Consider the following 20,977-nt stretch of genomic DNA (forward strand, 5'->3'; position numbering starts at 1 on the left):
AGAGGCCCATTATCAGCAACCATCAGTCCTGTGTTCTAATGGCACGTTGTGTTTGCTAAGACAAGTGTATCATTTTAAAAGGCTAATTGATCATTAGAAAACCCATTTGTAATTATGTTAGCACAGCTGAAAACTGTTGTGATGATTAAAGAAACAATAAAACTGGCCTTCTTGAGACTAGTTGGGTATCTGGAGCATCAGCAATTGTGGGTTCGATTACAGCCTCAAAATGTCCAGAAACAAAGAATTTTCTTCTAAAACTCGTCAGTCTATTCTTGTTCTGAGAAATGAAGGCTATTTCACGTTCTGTTTCAGCTCAGCGATCTCCCGACCCTGATAATCAAGTGTTTTATTGGTATCCTCCACTAGATGGCTGTAAACACCTGCTGTAACTAGACTTTGCAACAGTATGTGTTCGGTTTCTTGGTCCTGGTGACTCCTGGGCCCTTATTCATAAAGACAGTGTGTCTCAGAGTAGGAGTGCTGATCTAGGATCAGGTCCCCCCTGTCCATCTAATCTGTTTCAATATGATCTAAAAGGCCAAATTGATCCTAGATCAGTACTCCTACTCTTTATGAATACTGTCACAGGTGACTCCTCAAGATGAGGCTCATGATTAAAAAAGTTATATTCTTTAAGAATCAATTAATATCATTAAATGAACTGCTTTGCCATGAACAGATCTGTGAGGTCTTAACTTAAAGGTACTATATAGACCTTATGGTTATTTTAATGGGGTTGAACATTCATCCCATTAGATTGTGTGAAGGATTTTATGAGTTCAGAAAAATACTGACTTGGAAGCATCTCTCTGACCTCACCCTGCTGAAACACACCCAAGTAAAGACCACATAGCTACAGTTATATGTTTTTCTGTTTTTACCCACTTTTACAGACAATGAATGGACTGGTATCAATATGAATCAGTGGAATATACAGACTAGTTAACCATGAATAATGTTTACATATCTTGCACTACTCATCTCATATGTATATACTGCATTCTATTCTATAATATTCTACTGTATCTTAGTCCATGCTGCTCTGTCATTGCTTGTCCATATATGTATATATTCTTAAATCCCATTCCTTACTAGTTTCGTGTGTAGTGGGTATATGTTGTGAAATTGTTAGATATTACTTGTTAGATATTACTGCACTGTCGGAGCTAGAAGCACAAGCATTTCGCTACACCCGCTATAACATCTGCTAAACACGTGTATGTGTCACGATCGTTATAAGATGAAGCGGACCAAGGCGCAGCGTGATAGGCGTACATACTTTATTAAGTACACTCACGAACAAAAAACAACAAACGATACGTGAAGTCCTAGGTTAAATAACACAAACCTTTCGGAACAAGATCCCACCAAATAACAGTGCCTAACAGGCTGCCTAAGTATGGTCCCCAATCAGAGACAACAAGCTACAGCTGCCTCTGATTGGGAACCACCCTGGCTCAACATGAAAGAGTCCCCAGAGCCAGGGCGTGACAGTATGTGACAAATAACATTTGATTTGATTTGATGAGGACTGTTATTTATTTAATCAATTGTAGATTGCTGTAACGTAACAAAATGTGGAAAAAGTCAAGGGGTCAGAATACTTTCTGAATGCCCTGTATCCTCCTCTTTCTACCTGGTTTCCTTTTCCTCTGTCTACCACCAGCCTCTCATCTCCAAGACAAATGAATGAGGTGAGAAAAGGAAGAGGTGAATGTACTGAGGCAGCAGGTATTTAAGGGGGTCAGCCGCAGCACTAGCCGGGACTCCGGACTAATCACAAATTCTTACTCTGAATGTATCCTGCAGCGCGCATGGATACCATATTTGAGTGATCTAATGTAGTGCCACATAACTACCTTCATTAGCAGCCAAGCATCGATCAACATGTCACCAGAATAAGACCCTCGATATTTATTGGAAAGGAGCATCAATCTCATCACCTTGCACATTCACCATAATTTATTTCACCTGTAACCCAGGCCCGGCGGTAGGATTAACTCGGCAAGGGGGCATCAGAAATTACTAAGGGGGCACAACTATTTTCGCTTGCTGATAACACAGGGTGGATAATAATCGATAGTACAATTACACACAATGTGTTTGCAGCCACGCACGGCTGTCTTGCCGCAAGAATACAGGCTACTGCACCGGCTTTACAAACGTGGACAATTCATAACCGCCTCCAGAAATTGCAAGTTATGACAACGCTACACAGCTACATGCACAATACCCATCAATCCAATGCAAAACAGTTGCTAATTACCATAATAACACTTCCTCATGCCAATCCAATGCAAAACAGTTGCTAATTACCGTAATAACACTTCCTCATGCCAATACAAAGCATTTCCAATCGCGGAAAGCAAACAATAATGTACAATGCACTACCAGGACTTATCGGTCCAATGCAGCTTGAACTCAGCTACCAAGCTGTCTTCCCACCAGAGTGCCGTCCTACGCTGCGTATGATAACAGAGACATTAGTATTCCATAGCAACGAGTTGTTAATGGCAACACAATAGCTACATCGTTACTCAACCATTGGTCAAGGTCTGCCCACCCTCATCAATGTAATGCAAAGCACCTCTTCTACATTATAAAACAACATTAAAAACAATCCGAATATATTATAAACCAAACTTTTCCAATCCAATCACAGAAATCAAGCAGTAGACTTGGCAGCAATGCCAATAAAGAAAATCACGTCTACGCCTATTTCTGACGTTTGCCACGCATTTCCAAAAGCTAGCAAATAACTAAATACTCCAAGCCCAGCCAGGCTGCCTGTTCTTACCCAGATTCAAAAGAGTTGCAGCCGCCTTGATGCTGTGTTGAACCTCCTCAGCAGTCTCTCCTTCCACTCCCCACGGAATTTGCTTGTAAGATCCCTCTCAAATGTCAGTTGAATCAGCTGCTCTTTCCTCCTGTGCAACATGCTCCGTCTGTGCTCACTGAATTCGTTTTTCTATGTTGAAAAAGAGTTCTCGCAAGTTGCCCTTGGATGTTCCAAATGTTAATCCCAGCTTCAATGCCATCATCACAGTAGACATTGCTGTTAGAGGCCCGGAGAATCTCTCCAAAATGCTCTGCGTTGTCCATTTTTCTTCTCCAGATCGGGCGATTTCAGTCTGTAGAAACTGGCGTGCGACAGTAAACTCAGTTTCCACAAAATCTCCTGAGATTAAGTCCAGCAGTGGTTCCACTTTTTCCACATCCATAAAGGTTTCATTCTCTGGGTGCAAGGCAAGTTGGCTGTTTCGTTGGTTAAATCTTGCTGACATTTCTCCCAGTACAGCATCCAGAGTGCTGAAAAACAGTCTGTTACACTCCCTCTCATTGTCCTCTTCTAGCTGGCCCATTGTTTTGTTTCCACCACATGTTGTTTCAGATTACTACTCACTACTCTTTGCCGTTTGCTTGGAGCGGGGGTGTCTGTGTGCTTGTATTTCTCCCATAACTCATCAAACTGCATCTGTCTTGCAGCAGTCACTCTCTGCCTTTGAACCACATGCTATAAAATGTCAGTTTTCTCCCACAGTACAGGCGGGTTGGGTATTTCCCCAGACAAACCTGCGCTGGCTCCTCATCACCGAGGTCATCAGGCACTAACGGAGGCGTCGGTGCTTGTAATATACTGGAGGTGCTGCTGCTAGGGTCGGTCTTGGCGGCTGCAGGCCGGGTTGGTTACCTCCTATGTCACCAGGCTGCAAGACGGTTGAGCAGGTGCCTTTGCTGCTGGGCTCAGCGGCCTTGGCCTCTGTGATTAGCGTCGGCCCAGCGGCCTTGGCCTCGGTGATTAGCGTCGGCCCAGCGGCCTTGGCCTCGGTGATTAGCGTCGGCTCAGCGGCCTTGGCCTCGGTGATTAGCGTTGGCTCAGCGGCCTTGGCTTCGGTGATTAGCGTCGGCTCAGCGGCCTTGGCCTCGGTGATTAGCGTCGGCTCAGCGGCCTTGGCCCGGTGATTAGCGTCGGCTCAGCGGCCTTGGCCTCGGTGATTAGCGTAGGCTCAGCGGCCTTGACCTCGGTGATTAGCGTCGGACCAGCGGCCTTGGCTTCGGTGATTAGGGTCGGCTCAGCGGCCTTGCCTTTGGCCTCTATGTGGCAGGCTTCTCCACCTCCCCGCCGCTTTGATCCGATGCTGCCGTTGTGCCCTGGAGAAGCCACTTTCTAATATCCATCATACTATCAGCTACCTACCCAACTGTTAACATTAGCTAAATTCCATCCAGCTGCGCGGTGAATGTTTTTTTTTTTTTGTAGTACGTAACTTTGAAAGTAAACCTAATCGGTCAAATTGACCCTGCCCTTCTAACCGGTAAAATGTGTATGACGTAGGTATGATGCGTGCAAGGGAGTTGCATGAATGAAGCATACAACAAATGGGTTGGGCATGACGGAGGGGGCAGATTGTGGGACAGAATATGGATACAGAACTGAGGAGGCACAATATTCCAACTAAGGGGGCATTGCCCTCTTCTGCCCCCTGGTGGCGCCGGCCCTGCACTTAATAGGCACTATAGACATTTGTTTTATTTGACCTCTTGAGATGGAAAACATGTCTATTAAGTTGAACATGTAGGGGAGACCGGAGATGGTTGTAACACTTTTCACCTTTTTGTCAGTTTCTCAGAGATCCTTTATGGTGGTGTGTCCAAAACTTGATACAAACAACCTACGTCTGTCCTTTACAAAAGGGTGTGGTTATTATATATGTAAATCAAACTGCAAATGAATGGTGTTGTCTTAACTACAAGGAGTGAAGTGTTCCAGTTTACCCCATGGTCTGGCTTAATTGGAACAGTGCTTGGGCTGAATTGGAACAGAATGAAAAAGGGCATAGATCATGAGATGCAACTAAATATTGTAGATCTTTATTGAGACCATGAGAGCAACATTGCCATGTTCAACATTTCATTTGGCAGAAATAATAATAAATATAAAAAATAAATATTGTATTATTTTCCCCTCCACTAAATGGTCTTTCTCAACCAAACAACATCTAGGCAAAACTAAACACCTGAACGTTTGTGGTGTGTGTCTGTGTGTGTGTGTGTCTGTATGTGTGTGTGTCTGTGTGTGTGTGTCTGTATGTGTGTGTGTGTCTGTGACTGAATGTTGGACATGTTCATTTAATCAGAGTCACAGTTGTGACAGTGGTATGGCTGTCCTGGGGTTCAGGCTTGGTGACAGTGGTATGCCTGTCCTGGGGTTCAGGCTTGGTGACAGTGGTATGGCTGTCCTGGGGTTCAGGCTTGGTGACAGTGGTATGGCTGTCCTGGGGGTTCAGGCTTGGTGAGCCCATCATTCCCAACACTGCACCCAGACCTCCTTGGACATGGAATTGTTAAAGTGCTCCATGGACACAATGCCATTGCCCCCTTTTGCACCCTCGTGGCGCAGGGCCTGCATGGGGAACACAGTGAGGGAGAAACTGTCTTCAGCTGGTGGTGCTGATGAGAGAGGGTGTGGTGGACTATACAGGTTGGTCCTCAGGGTGAGCGGTACTGTGGTCAATGTCTCCACCTAGTGGTCAATTACACAAATGGAACCACTAAAACAATTTGGGAGACAGGGCAATCATATTTCAACTGCAGTAGATATAATTGATGTAAAACCATTGCTATATAACACATGTTCAATATGTTAGGTATTGGAAAATAAACAACAACAAGTTGTGGGGTGGGGGGGACTGGACTACCAAGGGAATGGACTCTTCACAAAAAATATGATTGCCCTGTCTCCCAAATTGTTTTAGTGGTTCCAGGTTAAGACCACTGGGGACTAAAGTCTCTAAAACATACTATAGTCCTTTTCCAGGTTAAGACCTCTGGGGACTAAAGTCTCTAAAACATACGATAGTCCTTTTCCAGGTTAAGACCTCTGGGGACTAAAGTCTCTAAAACATACTATAGTCCTTTTCCAGGTTAAGACCTCTGGGGACTAAAGTCTCTAAAACATACTATAGTCATTTTCCAGGTTAAGACCTCTGGGGACTAAAGTCTCTAAAACATACTATAGTCCTTTTCCAGGTTAAGACCTCTGGGGACTAAAGTATCTAAAACATACTATAGTCCTTTTCCAGGTTAAGACCTCTGGGGACCTAAAGTCTCTAAAACATACGATAGTCCTTTTCCAGGTTAAGACCTCTGGGGACTAAAGTCTCTAAAACATACTATAGTCCTTTTCCAGGTTAAGACCTCTGGGGACTAAAGTCTCTAAAACATACTATAGTCCTTTTCAGGTTAAGACCTCTGGGGACTAAAGTCTCTAAAACATACTATAGTCATTTTCCAGGTTAAGACCTCTGGGGACTAAAGTCTCTAAAACATACTATAGTCCTTTCCAGGTTAAGACCTCTGGGGACTAAAGTCTCTAAAACATACTATAGTCCTTTTCCAGGTTTAGACCTCTGGGGACTAAAGTCTCTAAAACATACTATAGTCCTTTTCCAGGTTAAGACCTCTGGGGACTAAAGTCTCTAAATCATACTATAGTCCTTTTCCAGGTTAAGACCTCTGGGGACTAAAGTCTCTAAAACATACTATAGTCCTTTTCCAGGTTAAGACCTCTGGGTGACTAAAGTCTCTAAAACATACTATAGTCCTTTTCCAGGTTAAGACCTCTGGAGACTAAAGTCTCTAAAACATACTATAGTCCTTTTCAGGTTAAGACCTCTGGGGACTAAAGTCTCTAAAACATACGATAGTCCTTTTCCAGGTTAAGACCTCTGGGACTAAGTCTCTAAAACATACTATAGTCCTTTTCCAGGTTAAGACCTCTGGGGACTAACGTATCTAAAACATACTATAGTCCTTTTCCAGGTTAAGACCTCTGGGGACTAAAGTCTCTAAAAACATACTATAGTCCTTTTCCAGGTTAAGACCTCTGGGGACTATAGTCTCTAAAACATACTATAGTCCTTTTCCAGGTTAAGACCTCTGGGGACTAAAGTATCTAAAACATACTATAGTCCTTTTCCAGGTTAAGACCTCTGGGGACTAAAGTCTCTAAAACATACTATATTCCTTTTCCAGGTTAAGACCTCTGGGGACTAAAGTCTCTAAAACATACTATAGTCCTTTTCCAGGTTAAGACCTCTGGGGACTAAAGTCTCTAAAACATACTATAGTCCTTTTCCAGGTTAAGACCTCTGGGGACTAAAGTCTCTAAAACATACTATAGTCCTTTTCCAGGTTAAGACCTCTGGGGACTAAAGTCACTAAAACATACTATAGTCCTTTTCCAGGTTAAGACCTCTGGGGACTAAAGTCTCTAAAACATACTATAGTCCTTTTCCAGGTTAAGACCTCTGGGGACTAAAGTCTCTAAAACATACTATAGTCCTTTTCCAGGTTAAGACCTCTGGGGACTAAAGTCTCTAAAACATACTATAGTCCTTTTCCAGGTTAAGACCTCTGGGGACTAAAGTCTCTAAAACATACTATAGTCCTTTTCCAGGTTAAGACCTCTGGGGACTAAAGTCTCTAAAACATACTATAGTCCTTTTCCAGGTTAAGACCTCTGGGGACTAAAGTTTCTAAAACATACTATAGTCCTTTTCCAGGTTAAGACCTCTGGGGGCTAAAGTCTCTAAAACATACTATAGTCCTTTTCTAGGTTAAGACCTCTGGGGACTAAAGTCTCTAAAACATACTATAGTCCTTTTCCAGGTTAAGACCTCTGGGGACTAAAGTCTCTAATAAAAGCATGAGCTGGCGCACCCCAGAGAACATTATTTAGTGTAGAGGTGCTGACTAACGGAGAATGAGCTGGAAGATATAAAAATATATAGAGAGTCTCACACTCTGTATATCAACTTTTGTGCATGGGTGGTCTAAATATGTTATAGACATGGGACATGGCCTTGTGTTGCTGCACTGTCTAAATATGTTAGAGACATGGGACATGGCCTTGTGTTGCTGCACTGTCTAAATATGTTAGAGACATGGGACATGGCCTTGTGTTGCTGCACTGTCTAAATATGTTAGAGACATGGGACATGGCCTTGTGTTGCTGCACTGTCTAAATATGTTAGAGACATGGGACATGGCCTTGTGTTGCTGCACTGTCTAAATATGTTAGAGACATGGGACATGGCCTTGTGTTGCTGCACTGTCTAAATATGTTAGAGACATGGGACATGGCCTTGTGTTGCTGCACTGTCTAAATATGTTAGAGACATGGGACATGGCCTTGTGTTGCTGCACTGTCTAAATATGTTAGAGACATGGGACATGGCCTTGTGTTGCTGCACTGTCTAAATATGTTAGAGACATGGGACATGGCCTTGTGTTGCTGCACTGTCTAAATATGTTAGAGACATGGGACATGGCCTTGTGTTGCTGCACTGTCTAACTACCTTAACAAACAGTGACACATTATGTTATTATTAATATTATTATTGACATTTAACATGGAAAAGAGGTGACCCCTTGACTTTTTCCACATTTTGTTACGTTACGGCCTTATTATTAAAAATTGATTAAATAAAACAATGTCCTCATCAATCTACACACAATACCCCATAATGACAAAGCGAAAAATAGGTTTATAGAAATGTTTGCAAATGTATAAAAATTCAAAATGAAAAAAACTTATGTACATAAGTATTCAGACCCTTTGTTATGAGACACTAAATTGAGCCCAGGTGCATCCTGTTTCCATTGATCATCCTTGAGCTGTTTCTATAACTTGATTGGAGTCCACCTGTGGTAAATTCAATTGATTGGACATGATTTGGAAAGGCACACACCTGTCTATATAAGGTCCCACAGTTGACACACCCTTCTCTATTTTCATGGTTGCACTAATTGAACTGTTTGTCTACATAACCTGGTTCAATCATTCATGACATCAGTTGATATACAGAGTGTGAGACTCTCTATATATATTTTATATCTTCCAGTTCATTCTCCGTTAGTCAGCACCTCTACACTAAATAATGTTCTCTGGGGGTGCGCCAGCTCATGCTTTTTATTAGAGACTTTAGTCCCCAGAGGTCTTAACCTGGAAAAGGACTATAGTATGTTTTAGAGACTTTAGTCCCCAGAGGTCTTAACCTGGAAAAGGACTATAGTATGTTTTAGAGACTTTAGTCCCCAGAGGTCTTAACCTGGAAAAGGACTATAGTATGTTTTAGAGACTTTAGTCCCCAGAGGTCTTAACCTGGAAAAGGACTATAGTATGTTTTAGAGACTTTAGTCCCCAGAGGTCTTAACCTGGAAAAGGACTATAGTATGTTTAAGAGACTTTAGTCCCCAGAGGTCTTAACCTGGAAAAGGACTATAGTATGTTTTAGAGACTTTAGTCCCCAGAGGTCTTAACCTGGAAAAGGACTATAGTATGTTTTAGAGACTTTAGTCCCCAGAGGTCTTAACCTGGAAAAGGACCATAGTATGTTTTAGAGACTTTAGTCCCCAGAGGTCTTAACCTGGAAAAGGACTATAGTATGTTTAAGAGACTTTAGTCCCCAGAGGTCTTAACCTGGAAAAGGACTATAGTATGTTTTAGAGACTTTACTCCCCAGAGGTATTAACCTGGAAAAGGACTATAGTATGTTTTAGAGACTTTAGTCCCCAGAGGTCTTAACCTGGAAAAGGACTATAGTATGTTTTAGAGACTTTAGTCCCCAGAGGTCTTAACCTGGAAAAGGACTATAGTATGTTTTAGAGACTTTAGTCCCCAGAGGTCTTAACCTGGAAAAGGACTATAGTATGTTTTAGATACTTTAGTCCCCAGAGGTCTAAACCTGGAAAAGGACTATAGTATGTTTTAGAGACTTTAGTCCCCAGAGGTCTTAACCTGGAAAAGGACTATAGTATGTTTTAGAGACTTTAGTCACCCAGAGGTCTTAACCTGGGAAAAGGACTATAGTATGTTTTAGAGACTTTAGTCCCCAGAGGTCTTAACCTGGAAAAGGACTATAGTATGATTTAGGAGACTTTAGTCCCCAGAGGTCTTAACCTGGAAAAGGACTATAGTATGTTTTAGAGACTTTAGTCCCCAGAGGTCTTAACCTGGAAAAGGACTATAGTATGTTTTAGAGACTTTAGTCCCCAGAGGTCTTAACCTGGAAAAGGACTATAGTATGTTTTAGAGACTTTAGTCCCCAGAGGTCTTAACCTGGAAAAGGACTATAGTATGTTTTAGAGACTTTAGTCCCCAGAGGTCTTAACCTGGAAAAGGACTATAGTATGTTTTAGAGACTTTAGTCCCCAGAGGTCTTAACCTGGAAAAGGACTATAGTATGTTTTAGAGACTTTAGTCCCCATAGGTCTTAACCTGGAAAAGGACTGTAGTATGTTTTAGAGACTTTAGTCCCCAGAGGTCTTAACCTGGAAAATGACTATAGTATGTTTTAGAGACTTTAGTCCCCAGAGGTCTTAACCTGGAAAAGGACTATAGTATGTTTTAGAGACTTAAGTCCCCAGAGGTCTTAACCTGGAAAAGGACTATAGTATGTTTTAGATACTTTAGTCCCCAGAGGTCTTAACCTGGAAAAGGACTATAGTATGTTTTAGAGACTTTAGTCCCCAGAGGTCTTAACCTGGAAAAGGACTATCGTATGTTTTAGATACTTTAGTCCCCAGAGGTCTTAACCTGGAAAAGGACTATAGTATGTTTTAGAGACTTTAGTCCCCAGAGGTCTTAACCTGGAAAAGGACTATAGTATGTTTTAGATACTTTAGTCCCCAGAGGTCTTAACCTGGAAAAGGACTATAGTATGTTTTAGAGACTTTTATACCCCAGAGGTCTTAACCTGGAAAAGGACTATAGTATGTTTTAGAGACTTTAGTCCCCAGAGGTCTTAACCTGGAAAAGGACTATAGTATGTTTTAGAGACTTTAGTCCCCAGAGGTCTTAACCTGGAAAATGACTATAGTATGTTTTAGAGACTTTAGTCCCCAGAGGTCTTAACCTGGAAAAGGACTATAGTATGTTTTAGAGACTTTAGTCCCCAGAGGTCTTAACCTGGAAAATGACTATAGTATGTTTTAGAGACTTTAGTCCCCAGAGGTCTTAACCTGGAACCACTAAAACAATTTGGGAGACAGGGCAATCATATTTTTTGTGAAGAGTCCATTCCCTTGGTAGTCCAGTCCCCCCAATACCTAACATATTGAACATGTGTTATATAGCAATAGTTTTACATCAATGATATCTACTGCAGTTGAAATATGATTGCCCTGTCTCCCAAATTGTTTTAGTGGTTCCATTTGTGTATTTGACCACTAGGTGGAGACATTGACCACAGTACCGCTCACCCTCAGGACCAACCCGTATAGTCCACCACACCCTCTCTCATCAGCACCACCAGCTGAAGAGAGTTTCTCCCTCACTGTGTTCCCCATGCAGTCCCTGCGCCACGAGGGTGCAAAAGGGGAAATGGCATTGTGTGCATGGAGCACTTTAACAATTACATATCCAAGGAGGTCTGGGTGCAGTGTTGGGAATGATGGGCCCACCAAGCCTGAACCCCAGGACAGCCATACCACTGTCACCAAGCCTGAACCCCAGGACAGCCATACCACTGTCACCAAGCCTGAACCCCAAGACAGCCATACCACTGTCACCAAGCCTGAACCCCAGGACAGCCATACCACTGTCACCAAGCCTGAACCCCAGGACAGCCATACCACTGTCACCAAGCCTGAACCCCAGGACAGCCATACCACTGTCACCAAGCCTGAACCCCAGGACAGCCATACCACTGTCACCAAGCCTGAACACCAGGACAGCCATACCACTGTCACCAAGCCCGAACCCCAGGACAGCCATACCACTGTCACCAAGCCTGAACCCCTGGACAGCCATACCACTGTCACCAAGTCTGAACCCCAGGACAGCCATACCACTGTCACCAAGCCTGAACCCCAGGACAGCCATACCACTGTCACCAAGCCTGAACCCCAGGACAGCCATACCACTGTCACCAAGCCTGAACCCCAGGACAGCCATACCACTGTCACCAAGCCTGAACACCAGGACAGCCATACCACTGTCACCAAGCCTGAACCCCCAGGACAGCCATACCACTGTCACCAAGCCTGAACCCCAGGACAGCCATACCACTGTCACCAAGCCTGAACCCCAGGACAGCCATACCACTGTCACCAAGCCTGAACCCCAGGACAGCCATACCACTGTCACCAAGCCTGAACCCCAGGACAGCCATACCACTGTCACCAAGCCTGAACCCCAGGACAGCCATACCACTGTCACCAAGCCTGAACCCCAGGACAGCCATACCACTGTCACCAAGCCTGAACCCCAGGACAGCCATACCACTGTCACCAAGCCCGAACCCCAGGACAGCCATACCACTGTCACCAAGCCTGAACCCCAGGACAGCCATACCACTGTCACCAAGCCTGAACCCCCAGGACAGCCATACCACTGTCACCAAGCCTGAACCCCAGGACAGCCATACCACTGTCACAACTGTGACTCTGATTAAATGAACATGTCCAACATTCAGTCACAGACACACACACACATACAGACACATACACCCAGACACACACATACAGACACACACACATACACAAAGACACACACACACAGACACACACACGCACACACACACCACAAACGTTCAGGTGTTTAGTTTTGCCTAGATGTTGTTTGGTTGAGAAAGACCATTTAGTGGAGGGAAAATAATACAATATATTTTTTTAAATATGTATTATTATTTCTACCAAATGAAATATTGAACATGGCAATGTTGCTCTCATGGTCTCAATAAAGGTGTAAAAGAAAAACATTCACCGCGCAGCTGGATGGAATTTAGCTAATGTTAACAGTTTGGTAGGTAGCTGATAGTATGATGGATATTAGAAAGTGGCTTCGCCAGGGCACAACGGCAGCATCGGATCAAAGCGGCGGGAAGGAGGAGAAGCCTGCCACATAGAGGCCAAAGGCAAGGCTGCTGGTCGACGCTAATCACCGAGGCCAAGGCCGCTGAGCCGACGCTAATCACCGAAGCCAAGGCCACTGGGCCGATGCTAATCACCGAGGCCAAGGCCGCTGAGCCGACGCTAATCACCGAGGCCAAGGCCGCTGGGCCGACGCTAATCACCGAGGCCAAGGCTGCTGTGCCGACGCTAATCACCGAGGCCAAGGCCGCCGAGCCCAGCAGCAAAGGCAGCTGCACAACTGTCTTGCAGCCTGGTGACATAGGAGGTAACCAACCCGAGGAGGGGGCCTTCAGCCGCCAAGACCGACCCTAGCAGCAGTACCGCCAGTATATTACAAGCACCGACGCCTCCGTTAGTGCCTGACGACCTCGGTGATGAGGAGCCAGCGCAGGTTTGTCTGGGGAAATACCCAACCTGCCTGTACTGTGGGAGAAATCTGACATTTTGTAGCACGTGGTTCAAAGGCAGAGAGTGACTGCTGCAAGCCAGATGCAGTTTGATGAGTTATGGGAGAGATACAAACATATTCAGTGAGCACAGACGGAGCATGTTGCACAGGAGGAAAGAGCAGCTGATTCAACTGACATTTGAGAGGGATCTTACAAGCAAATTCCGTGGGGAGTGGAACGAGAGACTGCTGAGGAGGTTCAACACAGCATCAAGGCGGACGCAACTCTTTTGAATCTGGGTAAGAACAGGCAGCCTGGCTGGGCTTGTAGTATTTAGTTATTTGCTAGCTTTTGGAAATGCGTGGCAAATGTCAGAAATAGGCGTAGACGTGATTTTCTTTATTGGCGTTGCTGCCAAGTCTACTGCTTGATTTCTGTGATTGGATTGGAAATGTTTAGTTTATAATATAATCGGATTGTTTTTAATGTTGTTTTATAATGTAGAAGAGGTGCTTTGCATTACATTGATGAGGGTGGGCAGACCTTGACCAATGGTTGAGTAATGATGTAGCTATAGTGTTGCCATAAACAACTCGTTGCTATGGAATACTAATGTCTCTGTTATCATACGCAGCGTAGGACGGCACTCTTGTGGGAAGACAGCTTGGTAGCTGCGTCCAAGCTGCATTGTACCGATAAGTCGTGGTAGTGCATTCTACATTATTGTTTGTTTTCCGCCATTGGAAATGCTTTGTATTGGCATGAGGAAGTGTTATTACGGTAATTAGCAACTGTTTTACATTGTATTGGCATGAGGAAGGGATATTACGGTAATTAACAACTGTTTTGCATTGTATTGGCATGAGGAATTGTTATTACGGTAATTAGCAACTGTTTTGCATTGTATTGGCATGAGGAAGTGTTATTACGGTAATTAGCAACTGTTTTGCATTGTATTGGCATGAGGAAGTGTTATTACGGTATTTAGCAACTGTTTTGCATTGTATTAGCATGAGGAAGTGTTATTACGGTAATTAGCAACTGTTTTGCATTGTATTGGCATGAGAAAGTGTTATTATGGTAATTAACAACTGTTTTGCATTGTATTGGCATGAGGAAGTGTTATTATGGTAATTAGCAACTGTTTTGCATTGGATTGATGGGTATTTTGCATGTAGCTGTGTAGCGTTGTCATAACTTGCAATTTCTGGATGCGGTTATGAATTGTCCACGTTTGTAAAGCGGTGCAGTAGCCTGTATTCTTGCGGCAAGACAGCCGTGCGTGGCTGCAAATACATTGTGTGTAATTGTACTATCGATTATTATCCACCCTGTGTTATCAGCAAGCGAAAATAGTTGTGCCCCCTTAGTAATTTTTTATGCCCCCTTGCTGAGTTAATCCTACCGCCGGGCCTGGGTTACAGGTGAAATAAATTATGGTGAATGTGCAAGGTGATGAGATTGATGCTCCTTTCCAATAAATATCGAGGGTCTTATTCTGGTGACATGTTGATCGATGCTTGGCTGCTAATGAAGGTAGTTATGTGGCACTACATTAGATCACTCAAATATGGTATCCTTGCACGCTGCAGGATACATTCAGAGTAAGAATTAGTGATTAGTCCGAGTCCCGGGTAGTGCTGCGGCTCACCCCCCTTAAATACCTGCCGCCTCAGTACATCCACCTCTTCCTTTTCTCACCTCATTCATTTGTCTTGGAGATGAGAGGATGGTGGTTGACAGAGGAAAAGGAAACCAGGTAGAAAGAGGAGGATACAGGGCATTCAGAAAGGATTCTGACCCCTTGACCTTTTTCCACATTTTGTTACGTTACAGCATTCTACAATTGATTAAATAAATAACAGCCCTCATCAAATCAAATCAAATTTTATTTGTCACATACACGTGTTTAGCAGATGTTATAGCGGGTGTAGCGAAATGCTTGTGCTTCTAGCTCCGACAGTGCAGTAATATCTAACAATTTCACAACATATACCCAATACACACAAAACTAGTAAGGAATGGGATTTAAGAATATATACATATATGGACAAGCAATGACAGAGCGGCATGGACTAAGATACAGTAGAATATTATAGAATAGAATGCAGTATATACAGTACATATGAGATGAGTAGTGCAAGATATGGAAACATTATTCATGGTTAACTAGTCTGTTTATTCCACTGATTCATATTGATACCAGTCCATTCATTGGCTGTAAAAGTGGGTAAAAACAGAAAAGCATATAACTGTAGCTATGTGGTCTTTACTTGAGTGTGTTTCAGCAGGGTGAGGTCAGAGAGATGCTTCCAAGTCAGTATTTTTCTGAACTCATAAAATCCTTTATACAATCTGATGGGATGAATGTTCAACCCCATTTAAATGACCATAAAGTATATATAGCACCTTTAAGTTAAGACCTCAAAGATCTGTTCATGGCAAAGCAGTTCAGTTAATGATATTAATTGATTCTTAAAGAATATAACTTAAAAATCATGAGCCTCATCTTGAGGAGTCACCTGTGACAGTATTCATAAAGAGTAGGAGTACTGATCTGGGATCAGTTTTTCCTTTTAGATCATAATGAAACAGATTAGATGGACAGGGGGGACCTGATCCTAGATCAGCACTCCTCCTCTGAGACACTGCCTTTATGAATAAGGTCCCAGGAGTCACCAGGACCAAGAAACCGGACACATACAGTTGTAAAGTCTAGCTACAGCAGGTGTTTACTGCCATCTAGTGGAAGATACCAATAAACCACTTTATTATCAGGGTGGGGAGACGACTGAGCTGAACGAAAAGACGCAGGGAAAGGAGCATCTCTTTATCAAATCCTCCTTCAGAGTCACATGCAGGTAAAACATTGTGATTTCTATATAGTGCTGTATCTGAAAGAGCATATTCTGCAGTTTCTATGACACTTACCTTTATCAAATAACTCTCAAAATTCAAGAGGTGAAGCTCTATTTCCAAAGTTAACTTTTCTTAACAATATCTGTGCTGTCAATGTATTTAGCACATGACCACTCCAGCAGTAGCATTGCTCTGGCAACTAAGCAGAAACTAGTAACATAATCCAGTTAAAATATGCTATTCTATTTAGTTGATTGTAAAGAAGACTATCCTGCTCAGAACAGTGAACACACAAAGGCAGAAGCTGCTGGTAAGCAACACTCACGGTGTGATGGAGAGTGGTAAAGCAACACTCACGGTGTGATGGAGAGTGGTAAAGCAACACTCACGGTGTGATGGAGTGTGGTAAAGCAACACTCACAGTGTGATGGAGAGTGGTAAGCAACACTCATGGTGTGATGGAGAGTGGTAAAGCAACACTCACGGTGTGATGGAGAGTGGTGAAGCAACACTCACAGTGTGATGGAGAGTGGTAAAGCAACACTCACGGTGTGATGGAGAGTGGTAAAGCAACACTCACGGTGTGATGGAGAGTGGTAAAGCAACACTCACGGTGTGATGGAGAGTGGTAAAGCAACACTCACAGTGTGATGGAGAGTGGTAAAGCAACACTCACGGTGTGATGGAGAGTGGTAAAGCAACACTCACGGTGTGATGGAGAGTGGTGAAAGCAACACTCACGGTGTGATGGAGAGTGGTAAAGCAACACTCACGGTGTGATGGAGAGTGGTAAAGCAACGGTGTACAGATGTAAAATAAATAAGTGTTAGCTTCCTCAGCACCATGCACCCCACTGTTGCCACCGGCAGTGACCAGAAGAAGAAACCGGAGACAGTGACAGACTACAATCACACAAAGGTATATACAGTATCTCTACCATATACAGATAGCCTTCCCATCTGCCAAACACCAAATAGGATCACCTTTTATTATATTACATTCATATTATTACTATTAGTATTATCATTCTATATAATTATAACCTTTTCTATTCTATTTTATTTTGTGGATGCTAGAACAGATGTCCAGGCTGTACTCTGTAAAAAGGGGGTACTCTCCGCTGGCCTGTTGAGGTGTTCTACAATGTGCTCGACATGACTGCTATCAACACGTGTTGTACAAGCAATGCCTTGACAAGACAGTCAGCAGGAGACATTTCATCATGGATCTGGCATGTGAGCTTGGTGAGAACCACATGAATGCAGAGAAAGAAGCTACAGTCACCAAGCAGGCCGCCAAGACAGCAGGTCCTGCTCTTCCTCTTCCCAAGCACCACAGCTCCCACTGGGGAAAAATACACAATGTCAAGACAGCAGGTCCTGCTCTCCCTCTTCCCCAAGCACCACAGCTCCCACTGGGGAAAAATACACAATGTCAAGACAGCAGGTCCTGTTCTCCCCCTTCCCCAAGCACCACAGCTCCCACTGGGGAAAAATACACAATGTCAAGACAGCAGGTCCTGCTCTCCCTCTTCCCCAAGCACCACAGCTCCCACTGGGGAAAAATACACAATGCCAAGACAGCAGGTCCTGTTCTCCCTCTTCCCCCAAGCACCACAGCTCCCACTGGGGAAAAATACACAATGTCAAGTCGGCAGGTGCACACCGAACAAGGCCCATGGAAACTGTGTGCAGGGCAACCGATTTGATTTGCTTGTGGACCTGAAGCATAAAGAGAAGACATGATTGGTTCATGTGTAAAGGCTCGAGTACAGTGTCTGATACAATCAACACATTATTGTTTTTACAACTTGTCATGAATATATTTCCACAAAAATGTATTTATGCAATTCATCCTTTACAATTGTTCATGCACTGGTGCTTTTGTTTAGGAACACAGCAAATCATTTCACCTGAACACCTGGCTGGTTATATTATTATTATAATACTTTTTCATTTGTACTTTGTCAAAATAAACTGTAAATTGACTTTATTAACTCTATTACTAATTGAATCTACAAATACAGTTGATTAAATGGTTTACACTGTAATGTTTTTATTGTAAGGGAAACAGAAATAGGCTTTAGGCCTATTTTATTTTTACTTTGTAGAATTAACTATTGTTGTTATTTTATTGATATATTTCCACTAATATTTCTTCATGCAATTAATAATTTACAACAGTTTATGCACTATTTATCAAGCGTTTATTTATCAACCATGTTTGCACACCTTGCACCTTGCTGGTTGATATGCATCTGATGCATATGCTAAAGTGGACGCCTGGTAACTTTCTCTAGCGGGTTCTTATATGCTGAAAGAACAGGCGGTTCTAGTGTTAAGGACTGGTAGATGGGTGTTGCTCATGCATTCACTCATGCTGACCGGCTCCAGTACTTTGTTCTTGACTAAAGCATCCAAGTCAGCCTTGACTTATGGTCTGATAGCATAATGTACAGGTCCTGCTTTCAGAAACTTTGGTTTGCTGTCTGGCTTAATGCTAAGCTTCCCTGTAATGTCGTTCATACTACCCAGCTGTCCATTAAAGACTTCTCCATGTTTCTTTAAGATGGCAGGTAGGTCTGTGTCTCCATGTGTCATTGTATGCCCTGATGGCCAGTCCAGTGTGATTTTCTCCATCTATGAACATCCCAGTAGTGATGCATAGTCTCCTTTCACAACATAGAGTGGCAGCTTTTCCAGTTTGTCTGTTTACCTGAACTGTGACATCAGTGATGTCTCTCACAGCGACAGATTCACCTGTGTAAGTCTTTAACACGAGGTGCGCTGGTTGAAGTGGAAGGTGTTTCAGTGTCTTTTTCGGACACAAGAGATACAGCTGCCCCTGTGTCAATCTCCATACCCACTGGCTGTTCCTCTAGCAAGGGGGAGACATAGTAGCCGTGCGACCCGCCAGGAAAAAGTCAGGATTTTCAGTGTGACTTCCTGGTCTGATGAGTCACTCACCTCAGTGTTCTCTTACTCAACAGTGTGAACATGTCTATGTGTCTTTTGTTGGAATGCCTGTTTCTTGTTTCCCATTTTTGTGATTTCTCTGTTCTCTTTTTTGTTTCTGGAGACTTGTCCGATGTTGCCCTTTTTACCACAGGCTGGACAATCCATGTCCTTACACCAGCATGTAGAAGCCTGATGTCCCACCTTGCCACAGTGGAAGCATGTGACTTGAATTCCCAGTCTCTGATTTTCAGTTGAAACTCTGTTGAAACGTTTTATTTATTTTAAAGGAACACAGACAAGAACAAATAGCAGCAGGAATGGTTATACAGCTAGAGACACAATACTGTTAAAATATATATCAGTATATTATGGAAACTAGTTATTGCAGATAAATACAATTATAATAAACCACATATACAATCACCCACCTCAGCTGCATCAACCCACCCTCCAACCCCTCCTGGGACCACCCCAACCCACCCTCCAACGCTCCTGGGACCACCCCCAACCCACCCTCCAACCCCTCCTGGGACCACCCCAACCCACCCTCCAACCCCTCCTGGGACCACCCCAACCCACCCTCCAACCCCTCCTGGGACCACCCCAACCCACCCTCCAACCCCTCCTGGGACCAACCCAACCCACCCTCCAACCCCTCCTGGGACCACCCCCAACCCACCCTCCAACCTCCTGGGACCACCCCAACCCACCCTCCAACCCTCCTGGGACCACCCCCAACCCACCCTCCAACCCCTCCTGGGACCACCCCCAACCCACCCTCCAACCCCTCCTGGGACCACCCCAACCCACCCTCCAACCCCTCCTGGGACCACCCCAACACACCCTCCAACCCTCCTGGGACCACCCCAACCCACCCTCCAACCCCTCCTGGGACCACCCCAACCCACCCTCCAACCCCTCCTGGGACCACCCCAACACACCCAACCTGATCTCCATTAAATGAAATACTAAATCAAGGTACACATTTGCACAAAAATGATAATTAACGGTCAATCTGTTGGGTAAAACCCACTACAGGAGTTATTTTATGGATTCAGCTGCATTTGTTGTTTGGCTAGCCCCATGGATCCTAGCAGTGGATAGTTCTAAATAAATGATATCTATAAAAGTGCTGATCCAATGAGGTGTGGTGGTTGCCATCTTAGTTCCAACATCTTTTTAGTTGCTGTCCAACCTGACAACATTATACGTCTTTGCTGTAATGACAGTGGTGAATTATCATTCAGTAATAATAGTTTGGGGGAACAAGGTATGAGGATACCTCTTTCCAAAACATGTCCCCTGGTCACTCCCAGTACATATGATTAAAGGAGTCCAAGGCACCTTGATTACATAGATCACACAGAGGAGCGGTTGTGATTTCTATTAAATGATGTTTTCTAGGTGGACGGTTTACCCTGTGTATGAGATTAAAATGTATCAGCTGATGATTAGGATTGTTAGATGAACCCACTAAGTTCCTGACGAACTTTTTTAAATGTACATTCAGCCAGAGGCATACTTATATTCAGCCAGAGGTATACTTATATACTTAAGTATCAAAAGTAAATGTAATTGCTCAAATATACTTAAGTATCAAAAGTAAAAGTACAAGTATAAATCATTTCAAATTCCTTACATAAAGCAAACCAGACGATTTTCTTGTTTTTTAAATTTACATTCAGCCAGAGGCAAACTCCAACACTCAGACAATTTACAAACAAAGCATTTGTGTTTAGTGAGTCTGCCAGATCAGAGGCAGTAGGGATGTTCTCTTGATAAGTGTGTGAATTGGACCATTTTCTGTCCTGCTAAGCATTCAAAATGTAACACGTACTTTTGGGTGTCAGG

At 43.5% G+C, this 20,977-nt stretch overlaps 1 protein-coding gene across 1 annotated transcript in view; it reads right to left on the reverse strand.

The window, feature by feature from the left end:
* Nucleotides 1-5,305: 5,305 nt before the first annotated feature.
* Nucleotides 5,306-20,977, reverse strand: part of LOC123483118 (NACHT, LRR and PYD domains-containing protein 14-like) — a 34,288-nt gene continuing 18,616 nt past the window's right edge. Inside the window, exon 6 of the mRNA XM_045212608.1 lies at nucleotides 5,306-5,527. Within this exon, the coding sequence (XP_045068543.1) occupies nucleotides 5,306-5,527 (222 nt within the window). The remainder of the gene's footprint in view (nucleotides 5,528-20,977) is intronic.

Source organism: Coregonus clupeaformis, unplaced genomic scaffold (assembly GCF_020615455.1).
Source record: "Coregonus clupeaformis isolate EN_2021a unplaced genomic scaffold, ASM2061545v1 scaf0031, whole genome shotgun sequence".
Classification (NCBI taxonomy): domain Eukaryota; kingdom Metazoa; phylum Chordata; class Actinopteri; order Salmoniformes; family Salmonidae; genus Coregonus; species Coregonus clupeaformis.